Raw genomic sequence first — 18,650 nt, forward strand, 5'->3', positions numbered from 1 at the left:
TTATATGTATAGTTGTTTATTTTTTGTTGAGATTTAAACGGACAAAGCATATAGGATAAAAAGAAAGTGAGTAAAAATCTGCGATGAATAAAAGGAGACAATTAGATGACGCGCGTCAGGGAAAATTAAATAAAGCGAGCTCGAAAAAGTTCGAAAGTGCAGAATATGTGGCGAAGAATTAAGACTTATTAAAATCGTTTGACCCTGTCTCTTACATCGCACTAAACCTAATATGGCTTTATACTTCGAGCGAGACGGATAGGTGGGAACTATCGGAGGAAAGAACGAGACGACGAACGACGGAGGAGGAGGATGAAAAAGGACGGACCGTAGCGTGTGAAATCGAGATCTTTTATTGCGGTAATTTGAAGCGGACTGACGGTGAATAACAATTTTCGTCGTAAACGGAAAAAATCGAAGTGAAAGGGGAAACGATAAAAAAAAAAAAGAGTGGAAATAAAAATCGAAGCGAAGAAAACAGAGACAGAGAAAAATTAATGAACTTAGAAATAGTAAAAAAAGAAATAAAGAATTGAAATATGTACAAAAACAAGAAAGGCAGAAATATAAATTGCAAATAGCATTGATTTTCATGCGTCTCACCAATGAACGTTAACGAGTATTAATTTATTGTTAACTGTGCCGTTAATGTTTGATAATGCTAATATTTATTTTATTGCACAAAAACATTTGTCTTATTTATAGTAAGTAATAATTCCGAATTTGCTTATAATAATCTTATATCAGTTTAAAAGTTAATTATTCATAAAAAAATAATAATTACAAAATTATTTATAATGATCATACATATAATAATTTAGCCTCCTTCGCAAATAATATCCACTACACTGGGCTCCATTAGAACCGGTTCCAGGCATCGGTGTACCGCACTGCTCAGAATCTCATCCAGCAGAAAGTGCACCACACTGCAAATAACAAAAGCAACATCAATAACAATTTTAATTTTCTTTCATTGGCTTGCTCATCTGCGATGAGTTAACGAGAGCCAAGTTCTCACTTCTCGTCGGAAACAAATCTCCACAGGTAAAGCTGCAGATAATGTGTGTCCACCTGGATCTGCTGCAAACCGTACTTGCTGAACGTTCGTAGCCTCACACATTCGAGAAAAGTCTATGTAAAAAAATAGTAAAAGAATCACTATTATTATCAAATACGTAAAGAATTTATAAGATGATAACGTATTATGTTACAATTATAACATATAACATTCGTTGTAATCGTGCAGAATAGATCGATCGGGAGACGTTATTAATTTAACAACAAATCCAAGAATAAAATCGATTCTCGTTGCAAGCACAGTGGCAAAAGCACGAAGCGTATTGCGTAGCGAGCGATAGCGGAGTTTGTGCTGTACAAGCGGGAAGATAAGTCGGCTCGGCAAAGTGGATAATGGTGGTGCTATTTTGTCATTGCGACCACTCTGCAGCACCTGAGCGATTATTGCGCGACGTGGTACATCGTCCGCCAAAAGTATCGTTCACGTTCGGTAACAGCTTACGGTAATTTTTATACCCACCTTTAGGCTTATCTTGATGATACCGGTCAAAATGGACGCCTTGTTGAATTGCACGGATGAGAAGATCTCGATCCGTTCGGAGAATAGTTTGTGGATGTTCGTCACCAGCGAGGAATCGATGTGGCTGGGCGTGTACGATGACCAGTTGGATCTGTAGTGGTGCCTCGACACGCTGACACTGAGAAAGAACGCGCAAATCTTCGTTGTCTCAAATTCGAGCTGGAAAATTCGAGGATCAACGAGTCGAAGCAAATACGCTACCTGTGAGTTTTCCTGCTGCTGTCGCTGCTCCTGTCAACTTGACCCTCATTATCGTCATACAAGGCGGCGACCTGCGAATCGATCGCCGTCACGTCCTCGACCACCCTCTTCATCACGGCTCTCACGGTTCTGGGCTCGATCGTGTGCAACCAATCCCTCGTTTCCACGGACTTCCTCAACATTTGCGACACTGTCAGACCCTGAATTCGCACGTAGTGGTTCAGCAAACTCTGCGCCGCATCCTGAAAGCAGTCGCACATCTCCGATCCCGTAGTGACGATGTTTTCCGACGACGTGTATTCTTCGATGCTGAAGAGTTCGTCCGTTGTCGCGAGCTGTGTGAATAAAGACACCATTTATTATATATATATATATATGCATATATATAAATTTTTTAAATATTATATATAAGAGGTTCTCTAATAAAGAAGGGAGGATGAAATATTTCCTTCTTTTTTAGTACCAAGTATCGCACGTTGCTCTCTTTGTATTCGATGCACATTTTACTGAGCAGAAGCAGAAGAGTAGGCGGAAATTTCGGCACGTCGGATCCATTGCAGAATCCAGCAGCCGTAACCGTGAGATGATGTAGAAAACCTACGACCAATCCCTCTCTCACTTCGTCCACGCAGAAGCTCTGTAGGAACTGAGTCTTCAGGCCGAACGATAAGTCGGACTCCAGGAAGACCTGAAAAAGTCAAATTCGTCGTTATAATTTAAGAAATACTGCTTATTCCTATTTAATAATTTGAATTTCACTCTTGAATAAAAATTTTTCCTCTAATATTTTAGTGGGAATAAAAATATGAACCAATAAATCTTGCAGAACCCCTTTGACTTTTTCTATGGTAGGCATGATGAGCATAGCCTGCAGCTCTGCCAGACCACCGTCGTTGTCCTGCATGACTTTAGTAGCCAAGGTCTGCCTGACCTTGGCCAATGTCTCGCTCAAGTGTTGCTTCAGACAGTGCAAGTGGCTACGACATTGCTTCCGACCGGCACTCACGACGATATCAGTGCCAATTCTATAATATAAATAACTATATTAATATAACTTCTACATATATTTATAAGTTTGTACAACAATAAAAGTTCGCGTTTTTGACTTCCAACATGAGTTTTTACGATCGCATTATTCTTCTCTTTTTTCTGCTTACTTGGAAAAATCCATATCCTTGCACAACATATTCATTGCCTGTAGCTTTCGATGGAAACGATCAAGGGCCCTCACCAAGATCGCTGTATCCGCTACATCTTCCACCCTTTTGCCCACCAGATCAAAATATTTCGTCATATTCCTCACGACAAAATTGTTCACATGACTAATAGCCTTTGTGTCAAAATCATCGGCCAAATCGTTATCATCTAGCGATCGATTTATAAACATGTCATTGTAAGAAGATACAATGAGACACAAGTCGTTGAGAAATCCCGAATTCGCCATATCTATGAACTCAATGATGTCTTTCTCGCACATATCCTTCAATATTTCCAACTGTTCTGTCAATCTTCCTTCAGCGTGCACGAGGAACTCGGTGCACAGAGAGTCGACTGGTTCCTTCAGTCGCAACAGCAGATCGACGTTCTCTGCTAAAGATTTAGTGGAGGCGTCCCTCTTGTGAAATTGTTGTCTCAATTTGGATTTCAGCTCCTCCAAAATGTCCTCGCAATCTTTCTGAATGCCTTGGAACGATGGCATATTGCCATATTGGTTCAGTACTCTCTGTGCATGGACATAATCCTTAACCGCCTGAAAAAATCAATCAAACAGTTGTATGAAATCCTGAAAAGAACCCAATGTTTTTATAAACTTTCACCATGTTTCTTTCATTAGTAATTTAATACATACCTGTGCATAATTCCCCTCGTTCATTCTCTCTTTGAGATTGCCAGGCAACTTGAAGAGAAACTGAAGTTTCTTTAATAGAGTATGTACAGAAGATAGTTTGGCAATTTGTTGTCTGGTTCCATGCAAGGTCGAAGAGATCTGTTCTGAAAAGGAAGTGATACTGTCCATATTTTTTGCCAATGAGTCCATGCTGTCCTCCATTTCCTTGAAATCTGTTTTCATCTGGAGAATTACAAGTATTATAGTATTTTATAAATTAGAAATATATTAAAATAATTCACATGTACTTAAAATTATACTCAAAAGTGAAAAGGTAGATCTGATATTCATTTATAACATTTAATCTGTTTATAGTTTTTAGAAATAACTTACCTTGCGAATAGTATCAGTGGCAGATATAAATTTATTATAATTCTCATATACTAAAGTCTGCATGTCCGAATGCAAAGTTTGAGTATTCCTTATAATCTCAGCTTCGTGATCCATAATTTGCTTCAGTGTGCATTCCTGTTGAGAATAACATATATAAAAATGTATAGTTAACAAATGAAATATATATGCTTAAATTATTAAAAACGATCTAAAAATTAATTTGATATATTTTTGAGAACATTTAACTTACTTTTAATAACTTTTGAAAGTACATATCCGAATTGAAATGCTGTCCGTTAATGTCATACGAATTATTTGTATTTTCTGCCATCCTGTATATTTCTTTCTTTACCAATGAATGGATTTTGAAAAAATTTGTGTGCTTTTTATTTTCTATATATATATTACACTTATTATTCTTAATTTATAATTAATTATTAGATTTTCAACTTTTCGACATTAAATTATATTCTCAGGATTTTGGATTTTTATAACTTTCTTTCGATTTAAAAAAAAATTTTGGTTTCTTATTGGTTTCTATTGTTAATTATTTAAATTCTTCGCTAATAGCGAGGTGTGACGCAATTTACTGTAATTTCCTTAAATTACAATGAGCTGTCGTAAACCGTCAACATGACATATCAAACTTTGTGTTTTTAACGAAGATATGAATCTCAATATTAAATTAAATTCGTTTTCTAAGCACAATATACCTCAATTTTAACATTAATATAATAATATTGTCCCCTTAATTGTATTTCTATTTTATTGTTGATTCTTTGTGGTAGGCATCGATCAAGTTGCTAAGGTGTCTTCATGACGTTTGGAGGTTAACGAGGTTAGATCTTCGAAAGCTATTGATGCGACATAACCTTGCTCTTCGCTTGAAAGCGCAACAAGTACATCAAATATTTTTAATAATTTCAACATTATATTGATTCTGTAGAAATTCATAGATTTACCGAATAATTCGGCAAAACGAATTTTTAAAACATTTTTGTGAATTTGTCGAAATGCGTGAGATGAAGTGCTTACCAACAAATTGTGTTTATTGATGAAAAGCTTCAAAATTCGTATGAAAAAAATTACCAAATTAAATAAATAAAATCTTATAAAAAAAGTGAAGGAAAGAATAATACCATATATTTGGTAAAATTACGAGGAAGGTAATGTAATTGCTTTTAAGTCAAACCTAACTTAACCTGCTTGCTATTTTGCTAGTATATTCTTTTTAATTTCCCAAGAAACTTAACTTCTTATTTATTTTTCAGTTGCAGCAGAAGAATGTCCAAACGAGACTTTTCCTTAACGTGCAGAAATTTAATAATTCTCACATAAATTATAAATTATGAAGAAGAAGGGTTACAAAGTTTAATTTATTATTCTATGGTTTATTGTGAATTATAAAATTGATAAATTTATTAATTCGTTAATCTCTTGGAACTATATGCTGTATCGTAATTTATGAGAAGCAGCGATACATACATAAAGATCGATCACTAAAGAGTGATCATTAAAGTTTGATCATAATCTATGAATCATAAACTGTGAGCTATTAATCTCAAGTTACGATAAATAAGAAAACCTGAAGATCGTTTGATCTTCAAGAGTCAGAGTTGCAATAGTGAACTATGAGGAAGGGCATTTCTACTTGACTTTTGGAAATTAAGCAAACACAACCATGCCACACCCATGTGTGGTATGCGGCCGTTCTCGCATGAATCCCAACAACCGCGAGGAGGAGTATATGTTCTTTAGTTTCCCGGTTAACGATGAGGCACGCTGCCGCCGTTGGCTCGAGTTCTGCAGCCGCGAGGACCTGTACAAACTCTCGAAGAAGCAGCTGCTGCAACGCATGGTCTGCTCCAAACATTTCCGGCCGCAAGATTTTCTTACCGAGTGCCTCGACCGTCTCAACTCTAACGCGATACCGTCGATCTACGATCCCAAACAGAGCCTCTACAATATCACCTGTGTTCTCTGCAACAGAAGCCGAAAAGATCCGCCAGAGCTCGATTACGACGGCACTACGTTTCATCATTTCCCCGGTGAGGAGTTCCGTTGCCTCAAATGGCTGGATTTCGTTGGAGTCGAGTCTTATTACAGACTAACCAGGAAAGAGATTCTCTTTTGCTATATCTGCTCGAAACATTTTGATCGTTTACAATTCGTTCCGGGTTACAAAGGGAGACTGGTGGAAAATGCGGTGCCGAATATCCGTGATTCCGTGAGAAGGAACGACCAGGAGCCGAAAATCACTGAGCCAACGGAGGAGCCGAAACTCTTTGATACGCCAGAGAAGAACAAGAAGCTGGAGCTCTTACCCGTCGAAGTACTGGAGAGCCAAGCTTGCGCGGCTTGTGGTCGCTTAAAGTCGGATCCGCGTAACAAATCGGAACGTTACAAATTTCATCCGTTCCCGGCGTACGAGATCGGCCGATGCCTACGTTGGTGTCAGTTCTTAGACCGCGAGGATCTGCTCACTATGTCGCCCAACCAGATACGCAAGCTTGTGCTGTGCTCCCGTCACTTTGAGGCTGGTCAGAACTTTAACAAAATAGGTCCATGCGACGCGGTGCCAACCATTAAAAACATCTCCGAGCCCTTGATAACCGTGGTCCCTGAAAAAAACGACGAACAGGACATCAGCGAGGAGACTAAAGAGACTAAAGATACAAAACGTTTCTCTAGGCCACTGGTGTCCAGCAAGAAACCCAAGGTGGAGAACAAACCTGCTCCGTTGGCCAAGAAACGCGGGAAATCCCGGCGACCGATTTCTATCAACATCCCCAAGCCAGATTCCATCAATGTGGATAGCCGATTTATCAGGAAGCTACCGTTACCTCCTCCGGTGAACTGGAAGATCCATGTGGGCGAACAGTTGCAGTCGGTGGCCATGAACAACGCCATGTCCAATGTGACAACGTCCAATCCTCAAGCGGATGGACTCAGGAAAGTCATCATGCCGATTACGTGGGATATATCGAACTTAGGCGCGCCGATACCAGTGAACAGCCTGTCCAGCATGCCACCGGGACTGTTGATAAAGATCAATTTACCAAATCAGGAACAGCAAAAAAAGAAGGCGACGACTAAGAAACAGAAAAAGGTAACGAACAAGAGTATTTTTAACGAACAGACCTGGTTGAGGAATAGCGGCTAGATGTCTTTGGTTGGGTTCAAATCTTGACATTTTTTTCTGTTGCAGGAGACCAAACCGAAAGTGGATAAAAACTTCATGCAACTGTTGTCGATATGTCCGGAGACAACAGAGGAAACCACGAATTCCGATGAATTTGAGGGACAAGGGGAAGCGATACTCCCGCACTCTCTGGAGCTGATGAAGAAAAACAATACGGAGGCAAAAGAGGAACAATATTTCGGAGTAATGAAAACCACCAATATGAAGAAAAAGAAAGTAAAACGAAGGAAGATGACAGGTACCACGAAGAGAACATTATTTCCCATCACGTGCGAAGTTAAGAGCTTTCTGAGGAAGCTGACACCGCTGATGCATCGATTACCGAAGAGGGCCAGGGCACAGATGAAGCTCTCTATCGTCAATATGGTTATCGATCACCTCTAAAGCCATGAAGAATACGGTGGTGCTACTTTGAGCGTCCTTGAAGCTTGTAGCTTTATTCATCTATCTACAGGACAGTCTTCAAGGGATCTTAAAAAAAAATGTAGACAAAAATGTGACATTGATTATGAACAGACATAGGCTGCGTTTCGGTATTTACTGTCAGTATTGAAAATTTACAGTTCATATTACATATACCAACAAATTAACCCTTTGGGGACGGAGCCGCTCGACGGGCGAGCGTCGCTGAGGACGAGAGGTATTGGAGTGCGCAGTAAAGAAAATAAATACGTTGAACGTTATAAAAACTAAGGCTCTATTTAACACAAGAAAAATTTTTCATAAACGGTAAAACGGCATGGGCGGCTATATGCCGACACGCGTCCGGAACGGTAAAATGGCATGGGCGGCTATATGCCGACACTCGTCTCCAAAGGGTTAAAATGGGTATATTACATATACCCACAAACGTATGTCTAAAAGATGTCTCAGAGACGTTTTTTACACGTTCTGTTTTCTCAAAGACATCTTTACGTTCTTAAGACATCTCGATGTTCTTTGAGAAAATTCTCAGTATTGGCAGCAAATACAGAAATGCAGCCATAGGTCCGTATTCTGTGTGAACTTTTCTTTATTGATAATATATATATATATATAAATAATCGATAAAGGAGTTCACAAAATATGGGTCATAGAGTTTCGAATATTAAAATTAAAGGAAGCAATTTACTTGATAGATGAGCTCAATTACAGAGAGAGACAGTTAAGTTAGCAATACGTTGATCTTGCAAATCATTGTTTATAAAAATGCAAAAATCAACCGTTATCTCTATGTATGTTCATAATTGAAAAGAATGTTATTTTTACTATATATATTTATAAAAAGGAGTACAGATGATGATAATAATAATAAATATCGTAATATCAATACTCACAAAATCACTCTTTTTAAGCTGCATTTCCATCTAATGCCTTAATTCAGTAGCAGCTTGAGTTAAAGAATTGAAGATGAGAGAAGAATGAAATTATATAATATATATTATACACGTATCCTTTTTTATTATATCTATAGAGTTAAAAGTTGCGAATACAGGGCTTAAAGAACTAAAAATAAGGATACTTTCCATTTAGCTGTAATTGTAGATAGATATACAGTGCTTAAGTACTCTATGAAGCAAAAATACCTACAGTATTTACATTAAATAANATTTTTAAATAATGAGGAAAATATCGTTAATTTAAACTTTATTTCTTTAGCACAAATTTGTATTTTTTCGAAATAATTAAATCACCTTTGTTTTATTTAGTATTATTATGTACTAATTTCACGGTTCTCAATATTTTATTGTCTAATAAGAATGTTTCTATTTTGCTATGAATTACCACATCTCAATTTAAGGATACCTCGGTATCATATTAGAGCAAAAACGATTAATAGGCAGACTATGTAAATAAATTCAAATTCTGAATATAAATTAGTACGCGAGAAAATTAGCAATACATCAGCATATACATACATATTTATATTTTTTAAACTTTCTGTTATTCATTATTCAGAACTGTTATCACGAGAAAATACTTTTATCCCTGATAAATTTGGTGCGATTGATTTTTGATCACTATATTCTTCATCTAACTGCGTAAACTTTGAAGTCTGTTTTTCATTTCTTCAAGTTCCTTATCATCATCTTCTGTCTCCTCTTCTGCAGCAGTAGAAGTGGCAATTGATCCTGGATTTTCTGTCACAACTGCTGGCGCTGTACCTAACTGACCAGCTGTCACCTCCCATAAGATCTATTAAGGTTAAATTATGCATTATTTGTACTAATTGTGATAATTTTCTATTGATTTTCAATATATCTTAGTGATGGCACACATTTAATTTTCATTCAATGTTTTAATTGTTAAAGAAATTTTTTTCACTCTATTATTTTTCACTTATTGTATTATTTCCTGTTTATTTTACTATATTAATAGAATGTTATGACGGAAATTACTTACTTTATCAAGCTCTTCATCAGCCTCATCTTCCATATCCTCAGAATCTTCAATAGAATCCATTGTTTCATCCAGCATTTCCTCAATGATTCCTGCTTTCATCATCTCCTTTGACATTTCTCTCATAGTCGCAGCTACCTCTGGCACTCGTATTAATGACTGCATAGCCTGCATCACTTCTGTGGACTTAGAAACTGAACCAGCTACTCTGATTGTCGCCAGCTGGTTCTTCATTTGTAGGGATACCGAATTCAGATGTGCCTTGGATGTATAGATCTTATTGCAGGCCTTACGAGCCCTGATAATTTCTTTTGCCAATATTTTACATACATCTCTGTCACCCTTCTTCGCTGCATCTTTCAGAGAACGTTTTACTTTTTCTTCCTCCCTCTGAATCGCTGAGGAAAAGCATAATTTTTGTAAGTAGGGAATCTCTTATCATTTGAATGATCATATCTCTTATGTTCTCCACATAATTCTTTCTCATGACTCACCTCTTACTTGCCTATCTAGCTGATAACCTTCCTTCCTCAATTTGTGGGTCCATTCTTGAACCTGCGAAATCATTAAATGTCACTATTCAGATATGACAATGTGTTGTTAGCGAAACTCACCATTTCCTTGGGGTTCTTTTCCTGTGATTTCCCAAACAAACCCATGACCGAATCACGTTGACAACGAAACGTCAAAACATTCAGTCCTTGAATAACACATAACCTCCAAATTGTTCTTTATCTGATTTTGATTCTTCAAGGTTATGTCATGGTAGGGATAAATAAGGATCGATCGATAAATCGATATTCGATTCCATTTCTTGACAAAAATTCAATTACTTTATTAATATTTTTAAATTCAACTAATTTCTACATTTGGTCGTTCTACAGACAGATAAAATTTTATCCGATCTGTTCGATGAAATAATTTTAAAACACAGATTCCTATGAATGTTGCCGCACAAATGCGTTATGGGTACTCATCTGTACGAATAATGTTGGTATGTCACCGGCCATTCCATTGGCTGCATATTATCTTTAGATTCTGAAGATAATGTACAGCCAATAAAACAGTTCTGCGTCAACATAGTCATATAATTTGAACATTGTGAGAGCGCATAATAAGAAAATGGCCTACAACCGTCGGCTGTACTTCGATTGGAAGTTTTTGTTAACGACGATTGCAATTTATAGCGGAGACTGCGAAACTAAAAAAGTGAGTTACATATATTTAACAATGATTACATTTATATAAGAATATAAGATTAGTTCTGTTACATCTATGATGAAAGAGGGAAGGTGGTTCGATAGCGGTTCTCAACCTAGATTTGTCTATCTCACTTTCTCACAGAAGAGAAAGAGGAAGAAAAATATTATTTTATATCGTTTATTGAAACAATTAGTTTTAACAGTAAACCTTTTGGTGATTATGATAGCATAGCCGAGTTGAATGTACATTACTTAATTAATGAACATCTGTTTAGTGATTAAAGTATGATTTAGGATGGTACATAGTAATTTTCGTCCGATTATTTATGTTGCAATTCTTTATATTTTATCTAAACAAGTTTATTGCTTTTTGGTGGGTTTTTTAAATATATTATAGAGTTCATTGAATAACATCCTAGACAGCAGAATATCCAAAACCGGGATATAAGGCTTTTTCAAGATATCTGGGATTGATTATATCTTCGATAGCGATCATATAAGATGGTTACACTGTGAAAGAAAGAGACAACAATTATAATTGATATGTTTTTTTTAACTGAACTGGCTGCACTAATTTAAGAAATGTACATACATATTGAAGCATATAAAGTGTACTACGAGATTCTCACGCTTCAGTGTACGTAAATTTTTTGCATTAATACAGCCAATTCAGTTAAAAAGAACAAAGCAAATACCCCTCCCCCTCCCCCTTCTCTCTTTCATTTTCGATGCAAAGTCTTTGTACAAAGGTTATATAAAATGGCGTGTTTTATTATTATTACAGTTCAGTGGTTAGTTCTTTATTTTATACATTTAAAAGTTCGCTATTATTGCAAATGTAATAATACGATTCAACGACAGTCGGATTTTTAATTTTCAAATAGTATGACCCTACGATGAATCAGACCTTTCATTTTTAATACGACTTACAAAATGAATGAGTAAAATATTTTATTTTTAAATTCTACGTACTTAACAATAGGTATCACATAATCTTTCCAATCTATTCTTTGAAATAAATCATTTTTTACTAGATATCTGTAATACAAATTATACATATATATGCATACATGTAATATCATTAAATATTTAACATGTAAAAAGAAAGAGGAAAGGAGATAGTTTTTAATTTATTAGTTACGATTCATTTGTGCTTAAGAAAAGGCTCTTCAGCCAATGGAGAAAAATTTTCACTACTTCTGTCCCTTTATTTGGGCCATCGTTCGTATTTCTTTGATATCTGTACGGCCTTCCTTTCATATCTTTGAGAACTTTAATCTCTGAAAGCTTAGGTTTATTTTCTTCATTATTATCCACATGCTGCCTATTTTCTTTATATTTGTTTAGTTTAATTAACTTCATCTCTTCAGGTATCTCTCCCCTTTTCTTAACGAAGATTTCAAAGTCTCCTAAAAAAAAATTATATGTCCCTTATCATTTTTGTAGCAACGCTTACGCTATTGTTCATAAGTATTTGCTTATCGAGAGAAAAATAAATTTATTTTGCTTGGTTGCAGGTTATTCTGTCCTGGGACTTATGAATCTTCAATTAAACCGGCTATTTTCTATTTCTCAAGGTAAGGAAGACTTTAAAAATTGTTTATTACACATTACAAAAAATACAAACGTATGAATAAGCAAATACTTACAAAAATATTCAGCTCTAGTAAACGTAATAATTATTCTCTTTAATATTCGATAACTCACCCCATTTCATCTCGAATTTTGTCTCTCCTTCGAAAATGTCAGTTCCTTTTGAAATCGAATTTCTCGCTTGGTTGCCGGTACCCATTATCTGCCTGACGTTCACACTTCGCTGATTATCGTTTTCTCCTTCTAATTTATATAGCCTTGAAGTCTTGACTTTTCTCGATCGACTCTCATTTGCATGAGACTTGCGCAACCTAGCTTCTGTCAAATTCTCGATATTTTCTCCCAAAATATATTTGTCTCGATTATTTGCCGAATCCTGAAGTCCATCGATCTTACCTTCCTCTTTATTTTGCAGTCCATCCCTCTCCAGTTCTCTCCCGGAATAACTATCAAGATCATTTCCTTTCAATTGATTGTGCTCGGATTCCTCAGCTAACTGTTTCAACGAGTCACCGATGTTTCGGATCCTCTCGCGCGACCTAAGTTCGCTCAATGCCATTTCTTCCTCGTTGAAGTCGAGCGACAGGTTGTACTTTCTCGCGAAATCGAGAACTGGCATCGAAAGGATCGCCATCGAATCGTCCTCCATTAAATCCCGCTTCCAACGACTGTTCAAAAGACGATGCATATTTAATTCTTCCTCCGCCTCCTCTTCCAACTTCCACAGTGTGTTTCTTCGAGTGGTTGTTGAACTTGACGGTTGAATGGCCGACTGATACTCTTCCTCGGCGTCATTTCCGCGCGTATCTGGCCTCGACGTTTGAACCACGTGTCCTTGCAACGGTACGCAGCAATTTATCTTCAGGATCTGCTCGCATATGTCCTTGGAGATCGACAACCCGTAAGTACCGTCTTTCAACCTTCTTACTTCCAGCGGTAGCTTCACGCCGTCGTTGACGTAGTAAAGCTGCGATCTCTGGAGCTGCGCGATGCTCTCCTCGGAAGAAGGAAATAGCTGAAGAGTGTTAGAAACATCGTCCGAAGGCAGTCCGGTAGCGGAGACGATGTTCTTGTTCGCTTCTGTGACAACATTATCAACGTTGTCGATTTTCTTATCACTTGAATCGTTGTTGCTGTCGTTGATGGTGCTGTTCCCGCTGAAATTATCGTCGCTGCCTGCCACGTTCGTAACTTCGTGAACGATCGCAGGCGAATTGGTCCTCGAGTCGTCTTCGGGGCTGAACGCTCGCGGTTGAAAGTACACCGTTTTCGCGTGAGTCTTCTGCACTTCCGTGGTGACCTCGTGAATTTTAATCACATCTCCCGTTTGGAATTCCCGTTGTTGCGACGTCAAAGAGTCCGCGTCCGCCGATGCTATTTTAGCTGTTTTCTCGCTGGGCGAAGATACGCCTTCATTTAACACATACTGTATTTTGTTCTTCGCATTCGCAGCAGCCGCCGTATTCTTCAAGGTAACATCGTCCGATAACCGCGCGTAATCGGACGACGATTTCCGCATGGAGTTCACGATTGCCGTCGTTGCTGGCCTATCTTCGTTATCGACGCGATGATTCTTCGTGTAATCCAAGATCCGATCATTCGGCGAATAATAATTTATCGGCGGCGCGTCGATGTTGTTCGTCGCGCGCATCATCGATGGATCCATCCCGTCGTACTTAGGACAGCATTCCTCCATCCGGTTCATCGCGTTGTCTTGCGTCGTTTCAACGACGTTTTCTTCATCGAGATGGCTTACGTTGTAAAATGCTGTCGTGTCGATTCGCGTCTCGCCGTCGGTCGATGATGACATTGAATTCGGTGTGACAGCAGTGGCAGCGAGTGTTTTTTCGGATGCTTCGTCGGCAATTAAGAATTTGGATCCTAGATTGGATTCAAATGGAACTTCGTTCCATTTGGTTACTGCCGTGAAGGAGGAGATTTCCGAGTTCGAGAACGAGGACTGACTGGATTTTCTCAGAGACGCAGAGACCGTTGTTCCCGGTGGCTCTTCGGTTTCGTCATACCGTTCAACGTGCTTCGTTTCACCCAAAACGCTGCCTCGAGCGGTTCCCTCCGTCGTGTAAATATTTTTCTCGCGTCCCGCTGTTTCCTGCAGGATATATATTTTGGAAGGTTGCTGATAAGTCGTCGTACGCTCCAAAGATTCACCGTTTCGGGCTTCTTCGTTGCTTCGCTGTACTTCAACGCGTCCTGTCGTCAACATCGAATTCAGGACATTCTCTGTTCCTTCTCGGAGAGCTTCAGCATCCGTCGATGAAATAATCGTTTTTCCTTCAAATACATTCGCGATCGGGCTTGTACCTTCTTCTTCACGCAGTTTCCCAGGTCTCACGAAATCCGGAGGCTCGGCGGTGATCGATACTTGCAAATTGTCGTCCGGTTTCTTAGCTTTCTGGTAACTCGTCGCCTGTGTCCCGTCTATCTGCGTATTCTTCTCGAATTGCTTTCCTTCCGTCTTGTAGTCACCCTCGTAACACGTCGACATCTCCTGCGAAACATCCGTGTCCCCTTCGTCGTTAACGGACTCAACTTTCGGGTTCAGCGATCCTCTCAACGCCTGCAGCGCGTCGTTCAACGCTTCGAGGATTACCGAGTCTCCTATTTTCGGACCGTCGCCTTCGTCTTCCGCTTTGTTGCCCAAGCTATTCCTTAGACTTTGCAGGATCATGTTCCGCACGATCTGCTGATTCGCTTGCGAGGCGATCGCCGGGATTCCCAGGAGGTCCCTGATGCCTTCCCGCAAACGTCCCGGCGTCATCGATAGCTTGCCTGAATCCTTGCCGTGAATGGGCGCCAAAGTCACCAGTTTGGTGTACCATTGACCGTGGCCGAACTGGTGCTCCTCCACCGTCATCGGCGGGAGTTTTCTTTCATGATGATCACCGTGGAAACCCATCAGGTTGCGCAGCGCTTTCCTGATAACACCGTGCGGCAAATCGCGGTTCGCGATGTTGGAGAGGACGCCTTTCACTTTCTGCACGATCGTGTCCTCTATTCGTGAGGACAACAGGATGTCCCTCAGATTCGGGATCTGCAGGATTTCCGGCAGCAAACTTTTGCCTGACGTCTGAAGTGCGACCTCGTCGAGACCTTGCGTCTTCGTCAAGTCGCCGCTCGACACGAAGTTGTTGATGACTCTCCTGATGGAGCTCAGCAGCAGAGATTTGTCGCAGAATGGTAATCTTCTCCTCACCGATGAATCGGTGATTGCCACGAGACTCTCGGTGGAATCCAAGCCTTCTTCATCATCGTCGTTCGTTTCTTCACGAGCCGAGTGCTGCGTTGTCGTAAGTTGATCTTGAAGAGTCGTTCTCTGAGGATAGGATTCGGCTATCGATTCCGTCAGGATGTTTGTGGTCCCTTCCTTGAAATCACGGTCGGTCCTAAAATCGTAATAGGGAGTCGTCGTTTCTTCCCCGTAGACTCCTCGACTACACGGAAGAGTACTCGTCCACGAATTCCCGCGGGTCGCGTCTGTCGTCGCAAATTCGTTCGCGTGCTCGTTAGATTCGTACGAGATCGTAGAGTAGAAGAACTTCTCACCCGCCGGTGAATTCACCGTGATCGATTCCTCTTCGTAGTTCGAACCCAACAGCATTTTTGTCGCGTGACTTTTACTCTTCCCTAGCAATTCCCCTCTCGTGTCCTCTTCGATCTCGTCGATCGTTTGCTTCGTCAGTTTCTTCATCGGCATACGCTTGCCCGTCATGTCAGATGATTTTCCACCCGAATATGGCGCGTCGTCATTTGGCTCGTACGTTCGCTCGGTAGTCCCAACGTATCGATTAAACTCGGTCAGCGGAGGCCTCGTGTATTCGTACGATTCGGTGCCCGTTGATGCGAAATCGTCCATTCTCTGATCAACATTATTTTCTTTTCCCAAATTCGGCCTATCCGTCCAGGATAACGTAGTTTCCCTGAAAAGATCCGTGGACGACTCCGATCGGTCCGCAGTTGTCTCAGAGTAATACGGATTGAGATTGTTCCCCGTGCTCGAATCAGTTCTCACGTTTACGTAGCTCTCCGACGTCGTGATGAACGTAGGAAGTTCCTGGCCTACCATTCTAAACGTTCCGCTCGAAGAGTAGGGTTCAAAATTATCGTTCGCTTCAGTCACCGAAGCGACGTGATCCGTCGAGACCGTCGCGCTTAATCTTGGCAGGGTTTCTTCGCTTATTTCAGTGCTCTCGGCGGTATCTTTCAATGCGACATTATTTTCTGCCACGGGATTGACTAATCCGTCGAGGTAATTCACGGTGATCGTTTCGTGCGGAGTAGAAAAGTCCCTGGTGATGCTTTCTTCGTTCAAGGTGACCATCGCTTCAGTGTTGCTGGTCCAAGCTGAAGCAGTCGACACGGTGATGGCATCGAATCGATTTTCTTCAGACAAGTAGCGGCATTCCTGCGAATCTTGGCGGTAAATCGGTCGACGTTGATGCTGTACATTGGCTCCAACGGTAAAGTCGGGTCTGCCCTCGAAGGGGGCGTATGGGAAAGCGGCGTTGATCGTTTTCCCGTCTTTCCCGATGATTTGAGGCGGGACGAGCGGCACTCCGTGCAGAAGCGGCGCGAAAAAGGCAGGGTGCGTCATTGCTTGGTGAGGTCGCATCGGGACGGAGTTGATCAGACCGAGAACGCGCGGTTCGTGGTACCACGTCGGCGACCCTGGACGCGGAACACTCGAGTCGAGAATCCTACCTGCGTTTTCCTGTCCGGCCGGTATTCGATGGCTCACTCTTCCGGACTTCACCCTCCTGGAGGATCCCAATATCCGCGACGAGCTGGTCCTCGACGATTTCCGCTCGCAGTCCTGCTCTTTGCAGTAACAGACGAACGTGTTGCATCTCTTCGTCTCCTCACTGTAGTCCACGTCCTGCGTGTCTTTCAAGCTATCTCGGAGGGCGCGCAGAAGCGTTTTGTTCTCGTCGCGCGTCTTCATTTCCATTCTGCTTGTGGTCGCGAAGTTTTCGGACGAGTACTTTGCGTTTCTCGTCGAAACATAAGGGATATCTTTAGAAGTCTCCACGTGGACATTCACATTTGAATCGTTGGTTCCCGTCTTGGCGAGATCTTTCGCAGAGGATGAGGAAAGCCTGCTCTTTCGAAGATGCGCGCCGTTGCGTTTCGTTTTCCGCATCGATTCCCTCGGTCGACGTTGTACAAATCGCATCTGCGACAGTGGCGTTAATAACGAGATCGATTTTCGGCTTGCCCCGGCCTTCGTGAGGTGTTGGTCATTGCACAATGATGGTGGGAGGGGAAGTATTTTCGACAACCTATTATTTAACGTTATAATTAATGACAAAATTAATAATAGAGATTAGTTACACTTATTTGATTTTATGAGAACCTTATTTAGTATTTATTATTTAATTAATGTTAGTATAATGTTAGTAATTAGTATAATGTATAATGTTACAATGTAATATTAATTTAACATAATATTGATATTATATAACTTAAGATCAACCATGACGTCAGAAAATTTAGCAACTCTAGACACAAAGTTCTTAACTCAGCGTGTATGAAGCGCAATGCGAAAATCGCTCACGCAAACAATGGTGCAATGACGCATAACACAATTTTAATGTTGTTACGAGATTTGAGCGCAGTTTTAAAAATCGGATTCGTATTACAAATCGAGCCGATCGAAATTAAAAGTACTCTGAAATAGCGACTTTTATTTTCCCATTAATTTGCAAGGGATCTTGAAATAAGGGGGACTTCGGCAAATTCAGAATTTTTATTCAGTCAGAGCGAATTGTCACTTGCCTTGAATCGGAGAAATCCGCATCCTTCACTTCTGTTCTGGTGGGAGGAACTTCCTCCGAGTGGGCAACCGCGAGCAATGCCAAAACAATCAAAGCGATTTTCTCGTACATCGCCGATCACATTCACTGCTGCACACTGATTTTACGATCGTCAGTGATTGACGTTACCATGCTCTTTGATTTTACGCACAAAACTCGTCTTTTGTTAATGTGTATAAGAGATAACAGTTACGACGGTGTGATAATATCCTCATATAAGTAGTAATAAATGAATTCGTAACGAAATTTATTCTCCACTGATGTCTCGAAAGCCGAAGTGAACTCAATCATCATCGAAGGTGCACTGAATAATTCAGCACAGTGATTACACATATGTTTTGTCATCATATTGTTATGAAATTTTGCTTGTCGGTCGAGATTATGTCGTAATCAACGTATATATATACACAACCTTGATTATAAT

At 40.1% G+C, this 18,650-nt stretch overlaps 4 protein-coding genes across 4 annotated transcripts; 1 reads left to right on the plus strand and 3 right to left on the minus strand.

The window, feature by feature from the left end:
- Positions 1–650: 650 nt before the first annotated feature.
- LOC106741439 (vacuolar protein sorting-associated protein 51 homolog) lies at positions 651–4,840 on the minus strand. The gene is made up of 11 exons (XM_014613485.1): positions 4,733–4,840; positions 4,270–4,365; positions 4,020–4,154; positions 3,648–3,869; positions 2,956–3,548; positions 2,610–2,823; positions 2,262–2,486; positions 1,799–2,133; positions 1,538–1,715; positions 1,019–1,131; positions 651–926 (listed from the first exon to the last, which is right to left on the minus strand). Exons 2-11 carry the CDS (start codon positions 4,348–4,350, stop codon positions 818–820), a joined length of 2,205 nt encoding a protein of 734 aa, XP_014468971.1. The 5' UTR covers positions 4,351–4,365; positions 4,733–4,840; the 3' UTR covers positions 651–817.
- Positions 4,841–4,888: 48 nt separating this feature from the next.
- Positions 4,889–8,802, plus strand: LOC106741446. Its single transcript, XM_014613498.1, has 3 exons — positions 4,889–5,185; positions 5,291–7,128; positions 7,228–8,802. The coding sequence occupies exons 2-3, from the start codon at positions 5,701–5,703 to the stop codon at positions 7,603–7,605; spliced, it is 1,806 nt and encodes a 601-aa protein (XP_014468984.1). The 5' UTR covers positions 4,889–5,185; positions 5,291–5,700; the 3' UTR covers positions 7,606–8,802.
- Positions 8,803–9,110: 308 nt separating this feature from the next.
- Positions 9,111–10,460, minus strand: LOC106741452 (charged multivesicular body protein 3). The gene is made up of 4 exons (XM_014613512.1): positions 10,215–10,460; positions 10,095–10,155; positions 9,604–9,998; positions 9,111–9,396 (listed from the first exon to the last, which is right to left on the minus strand). The coding sequence occupies exons 1-4, from the start codon at positions 10,257–10,259 to the stop codon at positions 9,235–9,237; spliced, it is 663 nt and encodes a 220-aa protein (XP_014468998.1). The 5' UTR covers positions 10,260–10,460; the 3' UTR covers positions 9,111–9,234.
- A 1,479-nt stretch (positions 10,461–11,939) lies between these two features.
- LOC106741027 lies at positions 11,940–18,298 on the minus strand. The gene is made up of 3 exons (XM_014612588.1): positions 18,189–18,298; positions 12,510–17,692; positions 11,940–12,211 (listed from the first exon to the last, which is right to left on the minus strand). The coding sequence occupies exons 1-3, from the start codon at positions 18,296–18,298 to the stop codon at positions 11,940–11,942; spliced, it is 5,565 nt and encodes a 1,854-aa protein (XP_014468074.1).
- Positions 18,299–18,650: the final 352 nt, after the last annotated feature.

The sequence above is a fragment of the Dinoponera quadriceps genome, unplaced genomic scaffold, assembly GCF_001313825.1.
Source record: "Dinoponera quadriceps isolate SergipeBrazil2010 unplaced genomic scaffold, ASM131382v1 scaffold71, whole genome shotgun sequence".
NCBI lineage: Eukaryota > Metazoa > Arthropoda > Insecta > Hymenoptera > Formicidae > Dinoponera > Dinoponera quadriceps.

Excerpts from the sequence above, each read along its gene's own strand:
- LOC106741439 (XM_014613485.1), bottom strand. The coding sequence starts at position 4,350 with ATGGCAGAAAATACAAATAATTCGTATGACATTAACGGACAGCATTTC. Across the intron at positions 3,549-3,647 it reads ACGAGGGGAATTATGCACAG|GCGGTTAAGGATTATGTCCA; the intron begins GTATGTATTAAA and ends TGATTTTTTCAG. Across the intron at positions 2,487-2,609 it reads GGGTTCTGCAAGATTTATTG|GTCTTCCTGGAGTCCGACTT; the intron begins GTTCATATTTTT and ends TGACTTTTTCAG.
- LOC106741446 (XM_014613498.1), top strand. The coding sequence starts at position 5,701 with ATGCCACACCCATGTGTGGTATGCGGCCGTTCTCGCATGAATCCCAAC. Across the intron at positions 7,129-7,227 it reads CGACTAAGAAACAGAAAAAG|GAGACCAAACCGAAAGTGGA; the intron begins GTAACGAACAAG and ends TTTCTGTTGCAG.
- LOC106741452 (XM_014613512.1), bottom strand. The coding sequence starts at position 10,259 with ATGGGTTTGTTTGGGAAATCACAGGAAAAGAACCCCAAGGAAATG. Across the intron at positions 9,999-10,094 it reads GCTAGATAGGCAAGTAAGAG|CGATTCAGAGGGAGGAAGAA; the intron begins GTGAGTCATGAG and ends GCTTTTCCTCAG. Across the intron at positions 9,397-9,603 it reads CTGATGAAGAGCTTGATAAA|ATCTTATGGGAGGTGACAGC; the intron begins GTAAGTAATTTC and ends TAACCTTAATAG.
- LOC106741027 (XM_014612588.1), bottom strand. The coding sequence starts at position 18,298 with ATGTACGAGAAAATCGCTTTGATTGTTTTGGCATTGCTCGCGGTTGCC. Across the intron at positions 17,693-18,188 it reads GCGGATTTCTCCGATTCAAG|GTTGTCGAAAATACTTCCCC; the intron begins GCAAGTGACAAT and ends GTTAAATAATAG. Across the intron at positions 12,212-12,509 it reads AAAATTCGAGATGAAATGGG|GAGACTTTGAAATCTTCGTT; the intron begins GTGAGTTATCGA and ends ATTTTTTTTTAG.